The sequence below is a fragment of the Nestor notabilis genome, unplaced genomic scaffold, assembly GCF_000696875.1.
Source record: "Nestor notabilis isolate BGI_N333 unplaced genomic scaffold, ASM69687v1 scaffold12620, whole genome shotgun sequence".
Taxonomy (NCBI): Eukaryota; Metazoa; Chordata; class Aves; order Psittaciformes; family Psittacidae; genus Nestor; species Nestor notabilis.
Window position 1 is genome coordinate 1,231 of NW_009911614.1, and position 25,892 is coordinate 27,122.

General features: G+C 39.0%; 1 protein-coding gene across 2 annotated transcripts in view; it reads right to left on the bottom strand.

Moving 5' to 3' along the window:
• Positions 1–22,238: 22,238 nt before the first annotated feature.
• Positions 22,239–25,892, bottom strand: part of EFTUD1 (elongation factor Tu GTP binding domain containing 1) — a 74,561-nt gene continuing 70,907 nt past the window's right edge. The window contains exon 19 of one of the 2 annotated variants that reach the window (XM_010015651.1): positions 22,239–22,798. In XM_010015651.1, the coding sequence (XP_010013953.1) occupies positions 22,610–22,798 (189 nt within the window). In that variant the 3' untranslated portion in view covers positions 22,239–22,609. The remainder of the gene's footprint in view (positions 22,799–25,892) is intronic. The other variant, XM_010015659.1, reaches the window with a different exon arrangement.

Genomic DNA, 25,892 nt, shown 5'->3' on the forward strand with positions numbered 1-25,892 from the left:
AAGTTCTACTGCTTCCACCTCGGTCTTGTTCTGACGTCACGTCTAGGACTGAGAAAGTTGCTCATTCTCCACATCCATTCAATCATACTATTCTTGGAATTAGATTCGTGCCTTCAGGCCTCAACCAATTCAAGATTCAGTTGTATGAAGCATTCATAACGCGAGACAGTCCCTGCCCCAAAGAGCTTACTGTATAAATAGCACTGTCTAAAAGCAAAGAGCACATGGCCAAGCTTTGCGTTTCTGTATCAGACCGTCCGCAAGGATGATAATTATTGCCAGGATAACTAGGGGTTTATGATGTGAAAATCTTGTCTATTGGGAATCAAATCTCATATCCAGCAAAGCAGCCATCAGATGATAGTAACTATTTTTAGGCTACTTCTGACCTTTCAGAAAGTAAGGACTGTTCAAAAAGATGATTAAAATACTAAGTGAATTATGCAGAGAATTGAATAGTCTGAAGAAAATGTAACTTAATTTAGTCTTGCATAATGCCTTTGGTAACACGGTTAGATTCTTTTGGCCCACAACAGTCACATTTTCCACTGTAGTGTTAGGATGTAAGTTGGGCTGGTTATTGAGTAATAGAGAGGTCTTTCTTATTTGTGCAAACTTCTTAACCTTCAAGAGAACAAAGATTAATCAACAACATTGAAGAGGCTGCTGTCATGGGATCCAGTCATAAGATTTGTAGGGACTCCTGCAGGGGCTGCAATCCATAAAACTGGTTTGGAATAAAATCTGAGATGGGAGCACACAGAGAAAACATTTTCAAAATAAAACCCAACATGGTTACTAGTGATGGAATAAAGGAGGTTCTACCATTGCAGTAAAGAAATTTGGAGAGCAAAGGCCAGTACCAGTGCATGAAGCAGACATTGTGAGGTAGGCAGAAATACAAAGGCCACCTGCTTCCAAGTTTGGTACCTAAAGCACCCAACTGGCCTTCAAAGCAAGTCCTTCTCATTTTGAAGATGATTCCTGAAATCGTTGCCAGTGTACCTTTATACTGGCTTCTCTTGCTTCAGGCTATTTTTGTGTTAACACGGAAGTAACTTAAAGGGACAGCGAGGTACCTAAGGGGGACACGGCTGTGTGGCACAGGCAAGCATCCACATGTAGCTGCACATTGTGTGGTTTCAAGAAACTGGGGACAAGACTTTCAAAATGGTTTGAGATTGCTGACCTCACCCTACTCAGCATCAACATTTCCACTCTTAATGGGAGGAGATCTATGCAGATGCTGAGTAAGCTCTTGAAAATGCCTCAAGTGATGTGCATTTGAAAAGGGGTGGGCTATGGTGTTCACTTGCTGCCTTTGCCTGCTGCCATAATGATCTGCTTGTGACACCTGCATCTGAAGAAGTCTTAGCAAACACTCCTTCCTAATCAAGATGGACCAGCGAGTTTCTGAGTTTCCTTAACTAGGAAATAAACCTCCCCTCCAAGCTTGTCACATAAGGCAGCCTGAGACAGGATGGGCCCAGCTCAACACATCAGCTTTCTCTGAGCTGCTAAATGTCTTTCACTGTGGCTTACAATAAAGTGCTTAACACTACCTGGAAGTTGGTACAGCAGGTAGTACAGATCAAGCTGAGGATCTGGGAAAGTACCAAGTCATGATCACATTAGAAGAAGCCTCCTCAAATCCCTACAAAATCATTACCTTTCTACCCAGCAAATACAGATCCTGAAACATCGAAGTATTGAAACATCTGAAGCTTTGCTGCCAGACCTCTCAAAACAAGGAAGAAAGGGAACAAGTAGCTAGTGGGAACCATAAAATGAAGGAGCTGAACTTTGAGAGGAGAATTAGCTGTCTGGATAACTTGGGGGAAGAGAACCAGGGAAAGCTGGAAGCACTTGGCTTGTACAGCTGATTGAAGAGCAAGTTCCTGATGAGGGATCAGTGGAAGTAGTCACAGGGCTTAAAGACTGGGCTGGATACAGGGGAGATAGTGCTCCAGCTGGTTCTGCTGTGATAAGAGCAGGTAGGTCCAGACCTGCAAGTTGTGTCTGAAAGCAGCAGAGGCAAATCAGCCACAGCCCCAAGGTCCTGTTTTCTCAGCTACCCCTAATAAAAATGAACATGGCACAGGAGAGGATGGTGAAGTCAAGTGCTCTGTGTGGAATGTTTTGCTGAGTTTTCCATGGGCTGTCAACAGCTTTTTGAGCACTTCAGGGCAGCCAGGAAAAAAAAAAAAAAAAAAGAAAAAAAAGAAAAAAAGGAAAAGGAAACTAAAACTAGAAGCCACAGGCCAAGCTGAAGGCAAAGCACTGGGGGCTGAGCACTAGAGCCTGCAAAGGGTGCCCCTGAGTAGCTGCACATCATAAAAACTGTGTGTGCAGAATTGAGAATTGCCTTTGCAGGAGCCAGTGGCTGGGGACACAAAGGTGCACAAGAGGGAAGGGAAGCAGAACCCAGGCTCCGTGCCAACCCAGATAACCAAGGGGACCGGAGGAAGGAAACCACAAAGCTCTGCAGTAAACACAGGGATTAGGAGAGGGGTAGATGAACCAGTCAGACAAAGTAACTGACCCCAAACTCTCTTCTCAGAACTCGGATAAGATTTCTGTGTTAAAAATATCCAGTGCTCTTCTCTCACTTCCTATAGATTTTTTTTTAACACTTTCTGGTTTTGGCCGGGAACGGGTAAGAAAGTGCCAGGATACTGCTAGGAAATCTGTCTGTTCTCACAGTGTTTCTGGCCCAACCAGGAGTAGGAGGGAGCTGGACTCTCAAGAGAGAGTCTGTTTCCATTTAATTTCCAGGCCAGTTTTGCAGACTTACAAGGTCAGGGTAAGGTGCCAGACTTCTGGGTGCTGCTGAAAAAAACTTGAGCCCTTAGAAACTTGCTCCTTCTGAGCTGTCAGGAGAAATGTTGCAAACACAAAGGGAAGAGACTTGAGGAAATGATGGTGTCACTGGTAGGCTGACATCCCATTAGGAAACATGGAGGGATAGAGCCTCCCATCCCACCTTCTTTTTCACAAACCTCTTTCCTTCTTTCCAAGGCCAGATCTCTGTTTTGTTACAGGAGCTATTTAAAGCATTAAGTCAAGGACAGCTCCTGGTTTGCACAGTACCAAGCAGGCACTAAATACAAATTATTTCATTAACCATTTACTTTTTCTTCCAGTTCTGTGCTTTACACCTTTAAAAAATAAATGGGAGAAACATTAATCATTGTGAGCTGGGTGATGAAGGTGGCATCTGCTTCCAATGCCAGAAGATGCTGGAGGGTTTGCTAAGAGAGGGGCCCTTGCAGGCTACTCTCCTATTTGCTGTAATTCCCTGGAGTAGCTAGGGGTGTTTTCGAGAGGCCAGAGAGGAAAAGTGTTCAGTGTTGATGACTGAAAGGCAGGAAAAGCCTTCCTGAGAGCAAACAGAAGTAAAAAGCAAAGCCTTGTGGGAACTGTCAGCGTGGGTGTAACTTGCTAGAGGTTTGGTTTTCCCCCCTCCTCCCGTGGCAGCAGAGCCTGCATCAGTTCTGAATTTCAGCTCCTGTCACGGCACTACTCTGTTTGTGAAACTCTCCTCTGCAGGCTGGCCCTGACAAAAGCTTCTAGAACTTTGTGATGTCTCTAAGTGTCAGTAAGCAAACACGGAAATGGTGCTGAACCTGCCACTCAAAGGGCTTGTGGAGTCAGCACAAGAATTTGTCTAGCTGATCTTCACCACTTCCCTGGGGTTAAATTCTCAGCCCTTTTGAATGTATTTATTTTCTTTCGGCATACCAAAGAAACCACCCATTTGAAAACATTTACTTTTAAAAAAACCTCAACCCATCCATAATCAAAGACAAATCATATTTTCTGGAATTCAGGGAGGAAGACGCAAGGATCCGTATTTTAGATTTCGAAAGAGTCACCTTGCCTCTAGATGCAACTCAGACCCTTATTATTTTCAGATCTTTATTTTTCTAATGGAAGAAAGTTACTTCAGCCCAGCTTTCTCTGCTGCCAGCACCACTTCCACACAGTCCAGAGGAAGCAACACCTATCCACACTCTCTGTTTACATAACTGACATGTCCAAAGCAGCAAGATGTCCCATTCCACAGAGCTAGCGAGAAACAGAAAAACAGGATATAAAAAAGCAGCTGCTTGATTTAAGGTGATGGCAACATATGATGCATAAAAAAAAATAAGTTTTATAACTCAAAACCAATTCTGAGCAAAAGTAAATTCAGAATGAATCTTAATGCGAGACAACACTGAGCTTATCAAAAGACACTGGGTAGGAATAGGATTTGTCTCATTGTTTACAGAGCGTATTTAAGAAACAAATATCATGCTTTAACCTCTGACTCCATCAGAAATACGGATTTCTGAATCCACCTGCATGTTTCAGAGACTTTCTGAAGTTTGAGAATTCTTGTAACTGGAGAATTCTTGTAACAGGAGAAATGTCTCTGTAGGTACGATCAGACCTAATAGATGTTCACATTTACACATGGTTTCCTCCATACATGCGTTTTCTGTTCATTTAGGAATTTTGTGCCCTCCCCCAGCAAGACTGGCAACTAAGACCTTCTCTTGTCCAACAGGTCTTAGAAGGCCTCTCTGGAGACATCTCCCTTCTGAAAGATTCTGCCACGTCTAACAAGGGCATACATGCAAAAAGCTGTCTTGGAGATACCTTGAAGCCATTCAAAACCCGACTGCGCATGGTCTCAGGCAACCTGCTCTAGGTGACCCTCTACAATATTATCATGGGTGAACCCTTAAGACAACTTTGCAACAACTCATCAGGAGTTTCTACTCAGACATGGCAACCAAGGTAAGCACAGTTGGAATTTTGTCAGTCGAGACATTCTGGAGATACACATGGGGAAACTGTCAGGAAGCAAACACTGAAAAGCAATAGAAGTGATGCTTAAAATACAGACGTTCATACACCTCTCCTGAACTTGGAATTGCTTTCCTAGAAGAAAATATTTAATATTTAAATATATAATATTTAAATTATTGTTTTTAAGAAACAAGAAAAGATGTGAAAAACAAGCTCATCATGAGAGACAAGGTGCATCCTTAACTGTGAAGCAGCTACAAGATTTTCAATTGCCAGCTATGCCACAGCGTCTCTTCAAACCTGTTTTAAGTGGCACAAATAATCAAAACCCCTACAGGTTTTATTACAAAATAACAAATATTGCACATGTGCCTGCTGGATCTACGAAATGTTTAGAATCAGAAAAAGGAAGAGTGAAGGCTAAACATTCATAAATGGCACAGGTAATGGAAAGCTGGGCTATTAATTTTCAGTGCTGCACAGATGGTAGGAAACGAGAGCACAAATGGATATCCAAAAAACCACCGTAAAAGACATGCAGTTTTCTGACTCTGAGCTTAATAAACATGTGCAAATACTTTCCAGGCATGTTAGTTAAAGTAGTCATAATGTGCATGAATGCTAAAGAAGGCCCAGGGCTGGTAGAGGAACTAGGAATGAGCCATCTGATGGTGTTAATTATATAAGGTATCATCTACCATGTCAGAAGAAAGGATTTTAAAACCCTCTAAAGGTATGGACTATTTTCTAAAGCAACTTTTGAACATCAGCTTCTTGTTTTGAGATTATTCAAACAGCAGCAGCTCCTATCATCCACTCACTTCTGGGGAGAAGGGCAACTACACAGTGTGATATATAAAAATACACGACCTCTTTGATGTTACATGCTGCCAGATAATTACCAGAATTGCACAGCCGGCTTAATGTTAGAATTATTTGGTTGTGTCTAAGCATTGTGGGTTTTAAATGCTGAAGGCCTCCAATCAGTACAATCTGAAGTCATCAGCAGTAATTGTAAATTAACATTCTGAATGTTATTTGGCCACCCCATAAATTCCTTGGCACTTCTTTCAGTGCACTAAGCCTTGACCTAATGGCTACCCTCTGGTGATCCAAGAGTGGAGTTTATGTTTGCAGGCACTGAACTTTAAGAAGTCTTTGAACAAAAGCCATAAGGCAGGTATGTAATGCATCTAACAATCCACTGGGGAACTCAACAAAAAACCCGAATACTTTAGCCAGCCATATAGCTTTAGGCTTCAGAAGAAAATACCCTCATTATTTAACCACGCGCTCTGCCAATAGCTTTCAATCACTGACTGAATAAACATTTTGTTTTGTTCAATAATGACACACATACCTGTGTATCTCTCTCTAGGAAAGGAAGAGTTAATGGACATAGCAGATGATGGGGAGTTTCACGAGCCTTCCTAGAATACAAGGGCTCGTAGGCCCTTGACAGCAGCAGCTGCAGGCTCGCTCACAGCCTACTCCCCAGCTCAGCTGTCTAATTACATATCGGGATACACAGAACCTCTCTTGGCCTAACAGCTGTCTCCCTTAATGGATTGCCCAGTTCACTGCTTCCAGACATCATCAGTTTTTCCCTGCTCAAATCCTCTTTGCACACGTTTGTGTGACTTCTAGTTTAAACCTGCCCTGGGGAGAGAGGAATGGTCAAATTCCAGATTACCTTTACACAGGCGAGAAACAGAATTGTTTTGTTCTGGCACTCAGGCTGGAAACCAGATAATCCTGTAAGTGAGCTGAACCGGTCACAGTGTGAAGCTTGAAGAGAAAGCAGTTATAATTTCATAACAAACTTCAAAATAAATATGGTAAACGTGTGCCTAAGTCAAAGGCTCCTCTTTAAAGGATATTGCAGATAGCCATCTTCCTAAGATGATTTTTACTTCCTTTAGTGGAAACAAAATACTGTGGATAAGTGCTGAGACGTGTCTCTAAGTGAGGCCCTTATCGTTGCAATCTTCTCACTGTGATAGGAGTGGGGTAAGCAAAGCCAAGGTTAGATACTGTTTGGCTAACAATAGAAGCATGTGGTGCCTTTCAGAGCATGAATGCCAGTTTTTTACTGCAGGTGCTCTTGTGGTGTGGCCACAGGAGGAAAGCGATAACTGACATCCTTTTCCATTCAATTTACAGTCAAAAGAGTGTTTGTATAATTTAGGAGTTGACTGGCTGAAGCTCAGCCCATATGGTAGCTGTTGTTCAGCATAGGAAAAAAAAAGAAGTACAGTACTTAAACCAGAAAGAACAGGCAGTCTGTGCATCAACTCAAAGCTTCAAGGGGGTTCTGGCCCACTTTCATTCATATTTAAATGTGCCTGTTTGCACTGGGGACGGGGACACTGAGCCACATTTCCTAATATTGCAAATAACTGCTTTAATTTAAATCTTGTGCGTTATATACGAAGAGGAAAAAACCAAAGCTGAATACAGATTTGCATCAGTGTCCCATAAGAAATGCTGAAGGTTAGGAGCAAAACCAGCTGGAAAATACATAAAGAGCACAACACAGACTACGATCTGGTTCTTTTTTTACAATCGTCATCTCCCGTTTGCCTTCTGATCAGTAGCTCTAAAAGGCCCAGAAGTCGCTGTCCACAGCACGTAATTGTGAACACAAGGAAAACACAAACTGAGCAGATCATGTTAAATACATCTGTGAGGTGAAATGTAATTCTGAATGGGAACGCCTGGACTTATGAGAAAAATAACTGTTTTTTCTTTTCAGTCTTTTTAGGAAAAGATAGGCTGTTATAATTATTTCCTTAAAAACATTTTAAAAAGTGTAAACGGGCAAATACCTCCCATTGATTCTTACAGAGAAAACATCACTCCAAAATAAGAAACTGAAAGGATGACATTAAAATGAAAAGGGTGGGATGATAATTTCAGGTTAGTTTTAGCTTGGGGGGAGTACTGTAAAATAAATGATCACTGCACTGGCTGCTTGCAAAGAATATCGATCTTGCTGGTATTTTGACTTATATTCCACAGCTATGGAGCTTCCTAGGAAAGCAAGGAATACAGGAAAATAGGCAAAGAGAGAAAGCAGCAAGCTGGAAGGAAGGAAAGAAAAGGGGACAAAGCTGACCTTTTTCACACTTGGATTTCACTACTGTCCAGCCAAGTTTTTTAAAACATTTATGGTATCACTGGGGACCTGAAACTGATCCATGACTCAAAGTGGAGATGTGGTTATTAAAAGTGTGATTAGCAATCACAAGTGCAGGGCTTGTGAAATTATGCTTTTCCTGTGTAAACGAATCCCGGAGATGAGAGCTTTGGTGAAATTGTATTTCACATCATTGTATGCATTGGCAGCTACTGCCAAGCAGCTTCAATTTTGTCCATTTTCCCTTAAGTTTAGGATAGGACACAGATCACATTAATAAGCCAAAAAGGACATGTGCCAGCCTGGAATAAAATCAATCAGAAATGGTCAAAAATAATTTCTAGTGTCTTCCAACTTGTTCCCAAACTGTTGAGTGTGTTGCAGTCAGATCCTCCTAGGAATTGCTTTCTTTCCTCTTGCACGTGAAAAGCCATACAAACATGACAGGAAACTAAATATGCAGGAACAGCGAAAGTGACTGTACACAAATTGCTCTCAGACACACAAGTGATCTGAAAACACTGGTTTGATTTGGTTGATTTTAATGCCATTATATGAGGCATTAATTCAGCACTAGAAAAATCAAATAACATAAAAGACCCATATATGATCCACAAGGTAAAATGCACATGAGCCAACACATGGCAGGACCAACAAAGAAAAGAGGCTTTCTTTGCTTCAACCCAGTAAGAGGCTGTGACAAGAATATTAAGTTCTTCTGACTCAGAAAAATTGCAGCTCATCACCCCTTGCAATATCCTGGGTGACAACATGAAGGTATTTAGTAGAGAAACTCACAGGCAATTCAGAGGTGTTTTGAAAGAACCATTTGCAGCAAGTTCCACTGAAAACATGTTATGTTAAATGAGAAAATTGACTTTGCTGGCTCATGCAAAATTGGCCTTTTCTATAAACGAAGGACATTTGCTGTGGGTAAACTGACACATTTTGATTTTCTCGGATGTTTCTAGTATTTAAAAGTTGGTCATTGTGGAGAAGAATTTCTCTTTGCTGCTGTGTTTAAAGCTAATTAATAAAGCTACTTAGATGACAGAATTAAAAGGCAACACCTAAGTTACAGCTCAGCTAAATCTGCATACTCTGTGGGTTGGCATATAATGGACATGTTACAGACATTAAATGAGGTGATGAGTATTCAAATTTACTACCTTTTTGATTAACCAGGAGTTAGTTACGCATCTAACAATATTAGCAGAAGCATGTTATTTTTCCATACTAGTGCAGGTTTTATTAGCAAGGCCAGGAGTCAGCCTTAGTGATTTACAGTCTATAAAAAAGATGATGACATTGTAACATGAAGAAGGTCAGAATCCCCAAAGACAAATTATCTTAACAATAGAGTGAGATCATTCCATACACTTATCTGCTCCAAGGGGCAATAGTCAAACAGACCTACATGTAAAGCCTGTGCTGAGCATTAAGATAAAAGCTAGAGGCAGTACTTTCTCCAATGCAATAGAGTGCTGTAGATTTTCCTCTCAGGTTCACTCCTGAAAAAGCTTACTCCGTGAGGGTCCTAATCCCATTAATTTTTGTTAAAACATTACGAAGAAAATCTTATAAGCACATGTAAGCTTGAATAGAAGATCTGGGTCCATTTCAAACAGAAACACTGATACCTACATGGAACTAAATAATGGGGCTCATTAGAAAAAGGTGAGTTTGTCTTTGGACTTTCATGTAAAGTTTAATACACAGCTTTTCCCTGCACTAGAATTCTACAGGCTGGTTAAGAATCAAATCTGCGTAACAAATAAAATCCCTCGTAAGTTCTCAACCAGAATAAACCAGTTTAACTTCCTTGATATCAAGAACTACCAAGACAAGAGAATTACATGGGTTTATACTATCTGAGAAACATCCACATTTTGTTATTCCTTGAGTAAGTCTACAGAATCCTACTGGTCGTAGCTCCACTACCTTGTGTAAAACTTTCCTGTGGATGGGGGGTGGAGGTTGCTCGGTTGTGGTAAAAAGAAAAGCTGTCTCTACAGAATTATCTGCAATAGGAATGTGCAATTCGTCAAAAATTAAGTTTTTAAAAATGATGAATTAACTTGAAACACAAGGTCTCCTCCTATTTAGAAGCAATAAGTGTTGAATTGTTAGCTTGCCTCTTTGATCTCAAATAAATATAAATTGCCAAAAAAAGTTCAGTGCTTCTGAAGTGAAAAATAAGTCTTACATAGTATGCTTAATGAAGAATTGCAATTGTGCTTCTGCATGAGCTAACTAGCTTCCTGGTTGTGGGTGTTTCATTTAAACTTCTAAGAGGACATCAAAACACATTTACATGAATATAGATCATTGCTTCCGCTGGGTGATTTAAATGCATCTTACAGCTGTGGAGTTTTTTCTCAGTATTCAAAACATCCCTCTTCAGAAAAGGAATTATTAACTTATTACTTTCTTTTTATACACATCAATAAAATTAGACCCACATATTCTCTTTGCAGCAACCCTCATTCTGCTTCCATCTGCCCGGTACCAGAACTCTAATACTTATGCCTGACAAACATCTTGTGGCACATTCTGAGTTTACAGTAAATGCTCCTCCAGGTAGACATGTCTCACAGCTCTTCCCACCTGATTCCCACAATATTCCAGCACAGCCTACAGAGTTTCTAAAGCCAGATCTTTCCATTACTGACTAATATTGGTGTGCTGGAAAACTGACCAGCATGAGGAAAGACACCCCTCTACAAAATATGTTGCCTCTGGGTATTTCTTCTAGAAAGTGAGGACAATTTTTTATTAAACCAAGCAAAGAAAACAAAAGAAAAAGGCTGTTTCTTTAGCAGGAAGTGCTGAGAGTGGAAACAGTGTCAGCCTTCTTTCATGAGATAGTTAAATGTTTGCTCACCTTGCAGATCATCTGTGTGGGTGAAGGTGAATGATGCAGCCCTATCAGTTGATCTCAGGAATGTGAACCATTAAGGAATCATCCTGCCCTGAGGGACCCAACAGGGTGTATGTATGGAAGGCTGTATGAATTAATGCTGCATAAACCGGTAATGACTTCTGATTAGATATTATAATACATCCCTGAGTAATCAGCAGGAAAAAACACCCGAGATTTTGCCACACAATCCAAAAACCATTCACTTCACTTCCCACAAGTATGCATTTAGCTTTCTAAAACACATTGTACAGCAAATTATGTAGTGTTCAAAAAGCCAGGGCTGAAGGAGAAGAGAAAACACATTTTTTTATAATGTAATGAGTTCCTGGGATGTCCTCCCCTATTTTTATATCTCAAAAGAAAAGCAGCATACTCTTTGGGATTGTCATAGAATGTCAGTGATGAGTGTCGTCACCAAGAGGTTTGATGTAACAGCATCAGAAAAGGAAATATGACATAATAGGGGAAGTCCCCGAATTGCCTTGAAACACTGAATGTATACCTATGATTCAAAAGATTTGTTTAAATCCAGAGAGTAAGAGGGATGCAAGACAAACAAACCCCCCTTACTTTGTTTTAGTCCTAAAAAAAGAGTTTTAGAGGATAACAACATAAAATCAATGTAGTTCAAAGTCATGGAAAATATCCTTTGATTTGGAAATTAACAAAAGTTGCAGAATTCCAGTCTCTATGTATCACGTAATCATTATTTCTGCAAACCTCTGTAACAACTTCATAAACCTTTTCAAACTAATCCTTGTAGCAAAAAGGCCTTTGAAAAAGGCCTACCGAATTCTTATTTTCTCTTCTATAATGTTACCTCTGGTTGCACAACTTTCAAAAGTGAAGTTTGCCCATTTATCCAGTAATCATCCTTCTCTCTCCTGGCTCTGATTATTGCTTCATCTACCACAGCATTTGTTGTCAACAGAGTGTAAAGCTTACGCTGTGACTTTCTGCCCTTTCATTACTTATTCAGGATGATTAAAGCTGATCTGAAACAATTTCAAATTGATTTTTACATCTGAAATATCAAACAGCACAACTTGTCTTTCTCTTCCTTCTGTTAAAGTGCTGGATAATGATGTTGTGCAAGACTTAGTGTTTAAGTCTTTCTCTCTCATTGAGCAAAGAAGAAAGGCCAATTCATAAGAACCAGTGAGAGAAGGAAAGCTGTAGTTCAGTTTGTAGTCTCACTTGGTATCACTTGCCCAGTCCCCCAGAGATTTAGCCTAAGCGCTTGATTCACAGAAGGGATAACTTGAGACTTCTCTAGCAAAGGCACAGTACACACACACTTGTTTGCTCCAAGTCAAGCTAGGGTTAAGAAGGGTTGCATTTTGAGGAAACCTTTATAAAACGAAAACCAAGGTAAAAAAATTGAAATGGAACAAACTATTCTTTGAACATTTACCCTGACAGAAAGCAGGGGTTACTCAGCATACAGCAAGCAAAGAGGAAAGAATCAAGACTAGCATTCCCACCCCCCACAACAGCTCAGTATCTAGCAGATTTACTGTCAGCCTCCAGCCCTTCTGCTTTGGATCTTGCAGACTCAGATCATGAATTAAATCTAGAGAAAAAGGCATCTGTGCAGGGACTATTAGCAGCAATTTGTTTTAAAAAGTGACCAGTGTTTCCAAAGGATTCAACATATTTTCTTTCTAAATAAGGATTTTGCAAGAAGCTTATCTGCAATGAAAAAAAATACCACCACTTTTTATAAAGTATTACAAAAGTCACTTTTACAGTTACAGTAAAAGACCACAACACAGACATTAAGAGTCTGTCCTTCAAAACCACAGGTCTTTCATTTACTCGGTGGTTTGGGATTTTTTGTTTGTTGTTTTTAAAGACTATATTTGGGCGTTCTCGTATGCATTTGGTTTCTTCAGCCATCATGGTGAAGCTGCAAACATTTCATGTTTTTCTCTAATTCGATGCCAACATCAAGCTGGAAACTTGTTTGTTTCCTCTTTTATTTTTTTTTTTTTTAATGAAAACAGATTCTGATGAAATACAAGACCTGAGGTTTTTAGGAAAAACAAAGTATCACAAGATTTGTCATAAAAACATTGAGTTGGCAACAGTAACAGTCTCCTTATGCACAGTAGCTTGCTATTTATAGGAGTGCTCATAAGTCTGCAGACATATCTCTGCTCTCCAGTAATAAACCTATGAAGAAAAAAGGCTCAGCTAGCATTATCATAGATACCTGCCACTTTGTAAGTCAAGAACAAAATGGAAGTGGCACAAAAACCAAATCCTCATCTGGCAGAAGTCAAACAAGACTCAACTAAAATCACATAAACCACAACGAATTACCCAGAATGAGATTCTGGTCCTAAATCTCAAACTGTATGTACTAAACCCTCAAGGCTAGGCTGTATTACATACCACACTTCCACGTAATCAGATGCAAAAGAAGCACACATCCTCCAGGGAGGCAATGCAAAGGAGTCAATTTGCCACACCAGTGCGAATGGTGTGCAGCACAGGGCCACACTGACGAGTGCCTGACACAGCATGTATGGAGTTCGTACTGTTCAGTGATTATTTCAACTTTCTTCACTGAACAGGTCCTTTGGTCCTTCCAACACGACGTTAAAGCTAATACCCTACAACTTCAACTCTTTTGGCCTCTGTTTTCCTTTGGCTGCCTGCCTGCAGCACATACAGTCTCTGGGTTACCATGCCCAAGAGTATGGGAACTTGGTTCTTTTGCTTGTCTAAGAGTGAACCACACACAGTATGACAATGCCATTGCTCAAGTCCAAACTGCTAGTATCAATACTAAATCTGTTTATACGACAAATGCAAGGGAATCTTAAAGTTACTTCACCTTTCAGACATGCTCCAAAGATGCAGGTGTTTGCCATTCATTTCAGTCAGCTATGAGGAAATACATAGTTTCATTCTTTCTGACTAGACAAATATGTTACCTTCAAGCTCTAGTCCAAAAACAGAGCTCAGCTTGCCAGTCACCAGCTCTTGACTACACAGTTAGGTATTTTCCTTTGTCAATCACAGTTTTAGCATCTTTGGCTTGGAAGAAATTATGTTTATAAGCTCAAGCACAAGTGACAGCTACCAGAAAACAGGACAGTTGCTGGCCTTCCCTTTTCTACAGCCCAAGCTCCTCCAGCCTGGGTTGGCAGAGGCTTCCTCATGTTCTTTAAGGTGCTCAACTGAGAGACAACCACAAGAACAAAGAAATAATTAAGGAGTTTCACATATAGCATTCTCTTACATGAGAGGAGAGCCCTTGTCATTTCATAACCTGGGCCTCACACCTTCATGCAGCCTGTGGTTCTCAGAATAACATCCCCTCAAAACATTTTTTCATGTAGTTCTTCAGGCTCCACCTGTCCCAGCATCAAGATTCAATAGAAGTCATAGTTCACTGCTGGGTCCTGGCAGAAAGGGATTAAAAAGATTATGTAGAGCTGCTTCTATACAGTCAGTGAACTGGTACCCAGGAAATCACTGCTGCTGGGAATTCACAGCTCCCTTTCCACCATGTGCTCTGAAATGACGAGCCCGCCACAGCCAAAAGGGTTCTACTGAAATCTCCAGGACAGAGAGGGAAGCAGAGAAACAAGCTGCAGAGGCTTGTTTCTTCATGCTTTCCTTTGCAGAGGCAAGGCTCTACAGAAGGCATGCTCTGACTGGTAATTACATGCTGCCTGTCAGTGTATATTCTAGATAGCATACTTGTGCACTATCTATTATTGAACACTTCTAGAGCCACAAACAATCTAATTATGCAATTAAAACAGTTACTATGAAGGCACCCAGACAAGTGTGATGATACTATTTTCCACAGCATTTTTACATTTCTTCTTCAGCTTTTCCCTTTCACACCAGCTGCACTTGAATTACCCACTGGCCTTGATGCTTAAAATGTTGGATGTGATAGGAACAGACTCGACATTGTTTTAACACAGGAAGGTTAATTTAAAATAACCTTCCTAAGCTGCTCATGCTGCATGACAGCAACATTACAAGAAGAAGACATGGATTCATAAATAGGATCAGCTTTCAACCCCCAGACCAGTGATAGCAGCACTTGTCATGAACATACTGTGCCTAGTCTCCAGGGGAAGTGCAGCTTCAGCTGCCGCTTACACAGCTCCTTCTGTCAGTCACTCCATGAAGCAATGCCAGCTTTTTCTTCTAAAAAGCCATTCACTTGACCTCCTAAAGGTAAATGCTACCATGACAAGAGATGAAAGACAGAAAACAACCAGCTGCAGGTATGCTCTGTAGTGTGTCTGCTACTATATATCAGCACCAGTTTCTGGCTCTGGATATGTTTGTATCACTGATGAAATCAATCAGCCTTTAAATTTTGACTGATTGTTATAAAACCATCATTTAAAGAAGCGTTAGAAAAATAAGAAAAGGACTTATGGTCAAACACATCTAGAAGCAACCAGAAACCACTGTTTAATGGTTGTATCAGTCCTGCTGTGAAAATTTTTCAGCTTCTTTTTTGTCATCTCAGTCCCTACTCCTACACAATTGACCTTGACTTTGCATCCTCCCCTTTGAACAAAGCTGGACTAAAATCTGACAGCACTCAGGGAGTAAATCCAGCCAAAAGATTATACTGCCTTTAGATGTGGCAAAGGAGTGGGACTCCTAAAGCTGCCATGGATTTCAAGTCCTCTTTAAGCATGATTGAATCTGCCTCTTCATCATGATCAACTTTTTTACAGCTCCACTAAGGACAGCATTTAGGCTTGCACTGCATGGTGGCTACTCCAAACTGTTGTCCTTAATCCTACAATTATAAGACAGCTCAATGTTCCCTTTTTCAAATGCTAAGAAATCATCACTACAGCAAAATATTGCTTTTGTAGGGCACACCAAGTTAGAAGGCTAGGGATCATTTTGTACTAACCCACTCTTAAAAAGTTTGTTGCTTACTCTGCAGCCTTCTTTTTACATTAAGACTGTGGGCTCTTCCTTCTTTTTTAAGACAGTTATAAGCCAGAATTAATGTTTTCAGGAGAATATGGCAGAGGGGACAATGACACACCTAACTCTCATGGAGTCAGCACTAAAGCCCAAAAGTTTCTTAAGATTTGTCTCAAAGTCTGAAGCCTTCACTCCAGCAAAACAAGTGCTAAAATACTCCAGGGTAGAAGTTCACACTGGCATAAGTCATTCAGAAAGCAATGAAACAAGAGTGATTTATTCATTACCTGACTTAATTTATTAAAGTGTAAAAGAACCCTATGAAAAATTCTGGAAAGAGCTCTCCACAGATGGGAATAAGCCAGCGCTGAATTGGTGATGATGATCAATCTGCCTCCCATTTGTAATTCCACTTGAGAAGATGCATATTTTAGCTGTGCTTTGTGGCCACTTTACAAAAAAGCAGAATAACATTACTGAATTCCCCTCCCTCTCGGGGGATAGCAAACATGTTTGTGAGCATGTAGGAAATGCAGGGTTTAAAAAGGCTACAGATTCTATTGACAAAAGTTTTAATTTTGCTGCCTGTGCAGATTATTATTTATTATTAGCCTTTTATACCAGCAGCTTTTCTGGGGGGAAAAAACGCATCTACAGATCTCACTGGAGACCAGTGAGACATGCCACTTTTGTAAGGGTGAAGGACAAGCCTTTTATAAGGCCATCAAAAATGCTAAGAAAACACTACTGAATTTTGCGCTCTTTTTTTTGATTCACATTCCAGAATCAGCAAGTCTTCACAAAGATAAGCAGTTTCAGTAAAAAAAAAAGAAAAAAAAAAGTAAATAAGTTGATAATAAAAATATTCGTCTAAAGAATCAGTGGGAGGTTATGGAGTTGGATCCTTGGTAAAATAGGAAATGAAGGAGGAGGGATGAATAGAGGGAGAGGAAGGATAAATTAACAATAAATAAATAAATAAAGCTCCTGTAGGAAAACATCATCTGTTGAAACAGAAAAGTCTCTGCCAAACAGCCCAAACCACACTACTTCATGGTGTCTATTTTTTCCTCCTGTTAGTCATGATTTGCAGGAGTTTTATAATCATGGAATCATACAGCTGTAAAAGACCAATGGCCCCCAAACTCTTCAGTTCAGTTTATTTATAGAAACCATGAAATAAATACTAATTTTTATCTTATCTACTTTTCAGTGGATCCAAACCAGCACAAAAACAAGTCAAAAAGCACACACTCACAACAGAGGATATGACTAAGCCATATCAAGTAGATAAGAGACCAAAATTCAGAAATACTGCTAAATCAAAATGGTATTTACATGTAAATGTTTTATCTTACATGTAAACTATTTGCCTAAACACCAATAAAATCAGCCAGGCCTACACAGATATCTCACATTAACATTTTAAGTATTTTCCTTCTCAAGGCTGTACTGAAAAAGCAAATCACAGACACTGCAAATTCGAGTAGAACTGCAAACTGGAGAAGAAGAGCACAATAAGAAATGTATGCTCTTTCTATCATTTTACAGACATATGTATGCATGGTTTAAAGGAAGAGCTTCTACTCCACATTCTGCCAACCTCTCCCCAACTTCACTGGATCCCAGTCTACAGAAAATTCCCAAGAAGCTTGAGTTATGGGTGTGGAAATGGCATCAGCTTTTCCAAAAACCACCTCTGGCCTGGTAACACCACCAACGTGGATGTTTATGTCTTATACTCTCAGTCACAGCTGAGATGTCATAAGCTAATCCAAAGAATTCAGTTGTAAGCTTGAAGTTCAAAAAATAATTATTAGAAATAAAAAAGCTGTGTCAGACAAAAATGTGTATTTACTTGGCTTTCTGCATATTCCGGTAAGACTTATACCTACCAGGGTAAGGGGAGGAGGAAATACAGTAAGACAATATTCCTGACTGAAATTGAAACCTTTGGGGCATCCATGCTTTTTAAAATACTACTTGGCTTAAAACATTTGTTTCCAGGTCATTTTTCCTGTCATTGAAAACTACATGACACAGAAATTTAACGAAAAAGCTTTCAGAGAAGCTTAGCTATGGCCAAAATAAGAGGAGAAAAAACCAATACAAAGATGCTCAAATTCAAAAGAACATTTACTAACTGGAAATTTTATGTAAATATTTTATCTTTAAAAAATCATGGTTCAGGATTGGTTTCATTTCCACAGATTTTGCCTATCAGACGTAATGTCAGTTGATGGAAATTTCTTATAAGCATCCTGTGAGTGGGGACACAGCAGTATGCAGTTAAAAAAAATAAAATTAACATTTAACACCCTCCAAGGAAGGATTTCAAAACGTTTTATGACTACCAAAGAACTATGTGTGACCATTATAACAGGTACAAAAAGAACTGATCACTAATTTCTTGACTGTCCTTATCCTATACATGATGCAACAAAGAAAACTATACTCCCTTGCCTCGTTTCAACTCTTGAGCTTTCACAGGCAGTCTGGTATGAACAAGAATCAAATGAATCAGAAGCTATGTGAGAACTCAAACCAAGCATTAAAAAAAAAATGGTGCTGACAAAATAATCCAGCTCATTCACATCCTCTCCTCCACATGCTCTTCTACTTCTATTTCTGCTTCCAAAGGAAACTAGGAAGAAGCACAGAAGTCTACACAGCATTCTGAACCAAACTAAAGTTACAAAGGAGAAGCCCTAATAGAAGTAGTAAAACCTTCAGGTACTCTGCCCAAAGAATTGAGCCTCATATGATCAGGATGAGAATAAAAGTCACCTGAATTCTCAGTTTGAGTTCTGCTGCCAGGATACACTGTGGAAGGTTTTAAGCAGACCTGCAAGCTTCTGCTCTTCAAGTTGTCTCATCTGTAAATGGTACTTGTCTGGCACTATGTTTATAAATGAAAAAAAATATTCAGACAGATAAGTTTGAGGAACACCTCTAATCAAAAGTGCAGTTTTACTCCCGGAATTGCCAAGTACAGTGTATTTACCTCCTGTGTAAACTGATGTCCAGTTTCTCATTTATACTGGAGATACTTATTCCCCTCGCCCCCAGTTTGTGGAAACAAAGAACAAGCAAGCACTTAGCAAAAGCTGAGGTTCTTTCATCCTTGTGGGTCCCAGGTAGTTGTACAAACAGGTGACTCCTTGCATGCACAAACCTGTAATTTATCTCAGGCACGGCAATATGCCGGGCCAGGCTGTACCAAGCTCATGAGTTTAAGGTTCCCTTTTAATCTCTCTGAAAAAACAACTAAAGATTCCTCAAGGAGCATTAAAGAATCTTCTGCCCACAGCTTTTCATGAGAGGCATCTTGTTGCTGATTTGTCATCTACTGTAAAAGCTCCCTTGACCCACCTCTCCCCTCTTATGCTGCTGGAAGAACTACTCAAGAAGATTGCAAGATACTTGAACTGTGCTGCTTGCAACCTTCCTATAGATTTATTATGGCTTTCTCCACATATTTATAACCCAACACCATGCATAGAACAGCAGAGTGCTCTGCCATGCACTGTGAGAAATGTAAAGGACATCTATAATTGCGCTTAACCAACCCCAAATTGTTAAAGAGGAGTTTCAACTCAAAACAATGGCCATTTGGAGTCCAAGAATTTTGCTAGGACCCCTCCACTATCAGAGTGAGTATTCAGTCTTACAAAGCATTCCAAAATCACTTTCTCTTCCATGCTCTAAATTTATCAGAAGTACAGTGAACAGTTCAAGTGTTGCATATTTCTCTCTTCTTGTTAGCAAGGTGACTAACTTTATGAAGGAGTGACATGTTCTGTCTCCCACAGAGTAAGGTTCCAAATATTAATGTCTCAAACAAGAAGAGTTAGTTCCTAAGGTTAGCAGGGAGTAAAGAGATTGCATTCAGACTTGATTCGGGACCTGCATGTTTTGGTATAGAAATACTGTGCTTCTCTGGTGTCTCTGCCCTCATCAATTCTAATATTAAGGCTGCAGCTGAAGTCCTAAACTAACATGGAAAGAGGAGTAGGAAAGAACACACAGCACAGATTCCAGGTTGGTCTTCCTTTCGGACTCCTGCTTTAAAATGTAAGTGAAGTTTGTTGAAGGAAAGTAAAAGCTATGTGGGAAAAAATGGTGAATAACCTAAGATTACCAGTGCTTGAGAAAATGAAAGACTTTTAAAGCAAGAAGGTAGAAGAAGCGTGGCCAGAGACAAGAGAAAGGGACTTGCTGGCCACTGCTTGATCTTTATTCTTCTCTGGGGAAATATATTTAGCCTTTTTTTCCTTCTATGAAGTGGAATCATTTGGATTATCATATGGCTTGTCCAGTGAATAGTTATCATTCTCTAATAAATATTACCATGTAAAAGCTGACTGTTGTTTTTATACATTATCAATTGTAAGGAGCCTTGATTCTACTAAAGCCAGTAGAGCCAAATCACGTCAATTGAGTGCGTAGTTTTTAGAAAGCTAAAAGTGTACTGAACATTTACACATATAAAATATTTTAAAAGCCGTGCATGCTTATTTTAAATATGTATTATATTTAGCAATAAAGCTGGTAATGGAAAATGAAATTATATAATGGCAAGCTCTCAATTAGATCTTTCCATGGCTTGCTCCATCAGCAAGTTATTTATCCTGCTTTGCAGAGATTTTCCAAAATTATGTCATATTGTTATGTATGTATAACAAAGCCAGGGAAAAACAGCTACATCAAATTACTTTTTGAATAATCCAGAGAAAAATGGTTAGAGATTCATGGCACATAAGCAATTAGATTCTCTTCCCACTAGTAGCTGTTACTAAAGAAAACAGATCTCAAATATTGCTGCTAGCACTTCTTGCTGGTTGGTTTGATTTGCTTCTGCTAGTTTTTGCTCTTTATGAATAATACTGTTGCAATGTTCCGAATTATCATCCTTATGCTGTTTGAGGTGCAACTGAAAACCATACCATAACAAAATATGGAAACTCTTGTTAAATCTTTTAAAATCTATGTTAATGCTCCTTCTGCTTATTTTAGTATAGCAGATCACAGTTAACAATTACGTAGTCGTAACAATGACCAACATGTCCATGCTGATATCAGCTATTCAAGCACCTTTGTGACTACAGGCCAAACATCCCTATTTCTGTCTTGGATTCAGCTAGCAGGGAAGCTGCATTAGCCAAGATCTCATTACAAACCTTGACATCTTGACTGTTTTTTGCAGTAAGTTACCATGCCCTCCATGGCTGCATCAGCTGGCAGTGCCCAAACTACGCAAGTATGTTTGTTCAAGCTCTATTAGACCCCTCTTGCAAAACACAGCAATTTATTGAACAACCTTCTAAGAAAGGCAAATATTTCATCTGCTTGAATAATTCATAAATACAATGTTAAAAGGAAACATTTCCATAATGAAACCAAACAAGCTGGAAAAGAAAAGGCTGCTATTGAAAATAAAAGTTAAACATTCAAAATCATTCCACTTGTGAAACAAGTAACAGTTTTCTTCCCCTTAAAAAAGCAAAACTGATACGAGTAAATTCTGCCAGCTGCATTAATTGACACATGGAGAGTATTTATTCAGGAAGACCAAGTAGGTGCTAAAGGAATACAGGGCAATGACAAATTAAAGAAATGTTTATATTCTGGAAAGAAAAGGACAACCTACTTGCAATGGTTATCTGAAAGAGAACTCTGCAATTACCAAAGACAAAAGGTAGCAGAACATCAGTTGGCCCAAGATTTAAGGACTTATTTCCCATTCATTTAACTAAATATTAGAAACTCCTCAAGGACACCTACCTGTTCAGTATTAACTATCTCAAATTTTTGTCCTTTCCTTTTACAGATCTAAGCAGCTAATTGTGAAGATAATTCATGCACATATTTCTTTTCTACCCAAGGTTTCCATTTTTCTTAACTAAAGCTTACACCCTGTGAGGACTTTTTTTCCTGTTAGTCTTGGTCTGAATCATTCTGGAGCCTCCTGCCTCCTAGACACCTGCAAACAGCAAGACATTTTGTATATTTTTGCGATGTTTCCCTTCACTCAATTCAAGAGAACAGGCAAAATGGGTAGAAATTTCTGCAAGAGTCTGGAAACACTCACGCAGGATTGGCAGAAGTAGCTGTGTGCTTAGTTCAGCGATGGCAGCTCCCAGCTTAGGATAATCCTATGAATTTTTTAATAAGATGTGTTCTAAGGAGGGAAAAAAGACAAATCTTGCTTGGTTGGCAATGCTTCTTCTTCCACATGTGCTATTTTTGCTCTCTGATTTAAAGAGTTATCCATTACTGCTTTAGATGCCTGCTTACATGAGGAATGGAGTAAAACAACAATTGGGAGTTTAGAAACTCCCAACAGGCTTGCATCTATTTGCACAGAGGTAACTATGGGAAGTACTGGTGAGTAACAAATACATTACAGAAATCAAAATAAATTACAAAAAAACAGACTCAAAACCAGTAAAGAGCTAAATTCAGTGCATAGTTTATTTGCAACAAACTAACTAACCAGCTCTAACTGTAATTACGTCTGATAAATCAGAAAGAAAGAAAATGAAATTAGGAGTTGCTAATCCCATGACAGAAAGTTCAATAGGGCAGTAAATTTTTAAAATTAAGACCAACTGCAACGAATATGCCTATACTTTATTTAAATAAACGAACTATTTTCTCTGTATAAAAGTTGGAAAGGCTTAAGTTAATTAAAACATAAGCCACAGACATAGCATGTAAGAAAAGTGGTGTCAAAGAACAAAGTCCAGATGAAATTTTGAATCTGCTGCATAGAAAGTCATCCACCCGCACTTAGCTGAGTCAGGAAAGAAAGGAGGCAGACATGGCTACTTATTTCTACTGAGAGTTCTTTGCTTTTCAGCATGCTCCACAATTTTTTCTTCTACATAAAGTCCCTTTCGCTTTCTTACTGCATTCATGTACTTGCGGGCCTGGTTCTCTGAGTCTGCCTTTTCCCCAAAGTGCAAGTATTCTTCCTCAGTGGTTGGTACCCAGAATGGGTCACTGGAAATGATCTATAAAAAAAGGAAACAAAACAAAACAGAACAAAAAAGGTAAAGTAGTACCAAGGTTTATTAGTACATTTCAGGTAATCAATCTCTGAAGTAGAGGAATATGAAAGCAGAGTACATAGAGTTTTCTGGAAAGCCTGCAGTTAGCTATTTAAGGAGAAAACAAGAGTTCAGATACACTATGTTGCACTTGTGACAAGAAGCCCACAATAGCTTGCAACTCAGTTGCATTTATCTGCATACCAATTTTATCTTACAGCAAATTTAATTGCCAGTCAGCAAACAATGTCAAATAACATTCAGAAAATTCTCAGTTTTCAAGAAGAAATTCCTTATTTAGAATATTATCTCACTATGATTTTATTAGAACTTACAGGAACTGAAGGTTTCTGCTCATTTCTGTGCCCTATGTTCTTCAATCCCTGTGAGTTGGACAGATGGTTTAAAATCATTGTTTCTGGTGCTAACAAATTTAGTAGAGCTGTTCTTGCAGCTTAATATTGCAGGGGCCCTCCTCCAGAAGAGATTTCAGAACTAACATGATAAAAGAATAACTGGGCATTTCTTTGTCCCTAGTTCATCCTATATACCCCACACTTCTCAGACCCCACAGAGAACATTACAAAGATCTAGTTACCTTACAAAGTCTTTAAAACCTTCCCTCATTTCATCCTGCACAGCAAAGCTACAACATTTTTAACTCTCCAAGAAAGTCTGAAGAGATACTTACTCTCTACCTTTGCACTATGTACCTTTCACACAAATTCCAGGCTTAATATTTAACTAGCTAGCCAAAGATAACAATTCATTCCCTTACTATTAGTGACTCTTACAGCACTTTAATAAGTTTTGGTTTTCCAAGTAAATGTTTTAAGACCTAAAGAAAAAGTAGGACCTCCCCCACCAATTCTAAGCTCCTAAGAATCTACCTCAGTGGCACCAGAAATTATTCCTAAGTCATTAAGACTGATCATCAAGTCTTAAGCTCATATAATGTGCATGTATAATCAAACCTGTGAAATGCTCCCTAGTGAGCTGATGTCTGGGTGACCAACCAAAACTGCATAGGGTTATAATCCTGAGATTTAACTTTCCTTCCCATTAGTGGACAATTAACCATAAAACAGAGTGAAACCCCCCAAAACTGTAGTATGGAACTTAGTGCAAAATAATAAGATCGCCTTCTAAGAATGCTAAAAAACCATGAGCATAGGAAGGGATAAAATGGATCATATTATGTTACTCAGGTTCTCTTGCAGACATCAAAAAACTTATATACGTATTTGTAGATTTCTTCACAAAATGCAGTTACAGGTAATATATTTTTACTAAAAAGCCCAAAGGTAATACTGTATCTATTTCTTAAACAAAATCCTCATGGAAAAAAGAGCGCAGACAAGGATTAGTTACTGTAAGAATCATGATAATTATGACAATAATTGAGGACATCACTCTATCATCATTTCTGAAATATGTAATATTAGCACAAACATTAATAACTGACAAAGAGGGAACAAACTTCCCTCAATAAAAAATTTTACCTTAGTGTTATAAACCTTTTCTAGTGTTACAAACTTTTTCTCCTGAGAAATATTTATACTTGCCACAAGGTATTTTAAACTAAGCAAAATTTCTTAAAGCTTAAGTTATACAAACTACTGAGAACAGGAATCAAAAAACTATGGCTTAAGATAAACGATTTTCCCCAGGAATATCAATGACTGTGAAATCCTAATTTACTACCTTATCTTAAATAACACCTAACTCAATTAAACAAATTATACTTTATGGTGCGTCAGGAAAATGACTACAGCAGCAGATGGCTATTTTGTATTAGGTAACATCATAGGTTCAATCCTGCAAAATAGAATGTAAAGCCCCCAAACCAACAAAAACAATTTTCCTTTGTTACAGTTAAGTATATGCATAGTCCTGGTAACTGAAAGTGACATCCAATCTCAATTATTTAGGTAGGAAATGAGTAAGCATAAGGTTGTCTGGCTGAAAAACAAAAGCAAGCAGAGCCCAGAAATAAACAGTATGAAACTTAGCTTTCCAAATGTTTCTAAATTACAGGACTGTCTGGCCATAGAAGAATCTCCCTGAGTCATACCCATTCTGATGTCTTATACAGGCGTTTATAAACAATACCTAGAAACTTAAGGGTGATTCCTTGACAGTTAACGTCAATAAAAAGAATGGTTTCTGCTTTTGGAGAGTTTGAAAGTTTTACCATTATTCACCAGAAATAAAGAAAAGGCGTAGTGAAGTCTACTGGGGCTTTTTTCCAACTTCTGGGCAAAAATTGCATGTTGATTTGATGAAGTTGGAGTGATGTTCATACTCAGCATCTTGATGAAGTAGAAACACCAGGGACTTCCCTGTTCATGATGAGCTCAAAAAGCTGAATGAACAAAATTTTCAAAGTCCAAGAACACAGGAGCAAGAAAAGGTGATTCATGTTCCATGGATTTGCTCCAGACTGTACTGCTGAGGGAGAATACACAGCTACAAACTATGGTAACTTAAAAGGCTGTTACTATCCCCTTTGATGAATCTTTTTCTTACATTAGCAAGAAACCTAACACCCAGAAGTCATGCCCAGAGAGAAACAGTGAAACAGTGATTCTTGAAGAATGAATACAACAGAGGAGTCCAAAAGTATACAAAACTGAACTTAGAGGTCTAATCTACGTATAAATATTTAGCTACTGTAGTGATGGATGCTTAGAGAAAATCCCCATGTTTGATAGAGTGGCTCTTTCAATAACTTATAACAGAGCTGTTCTACTAATGTTAACTGAAGTTTTGCACTTTTCCCACTGACAATAATTCTTTATGCTTCAATAGGGACGTCTAGCTCTCAGGAATAACAGGAGGCTCAAAAGTGTGCACTATTTAGTACTTAAATAGCCAACCTGCAACCTTACTGTAGCACGGAGCTACAGCATCCTGAGCGAACCTTGTACTGCTACATGATGCAGAGCAGCGCTGTAAAGAGACATAAATTAGGTTTCAAAAGCCAACTCAGGAGCTAGCTTTGCTTCTCGATCTCAGGCACTACAGACTGCTTCTAGAGCAAGTATGGTGGCAACTG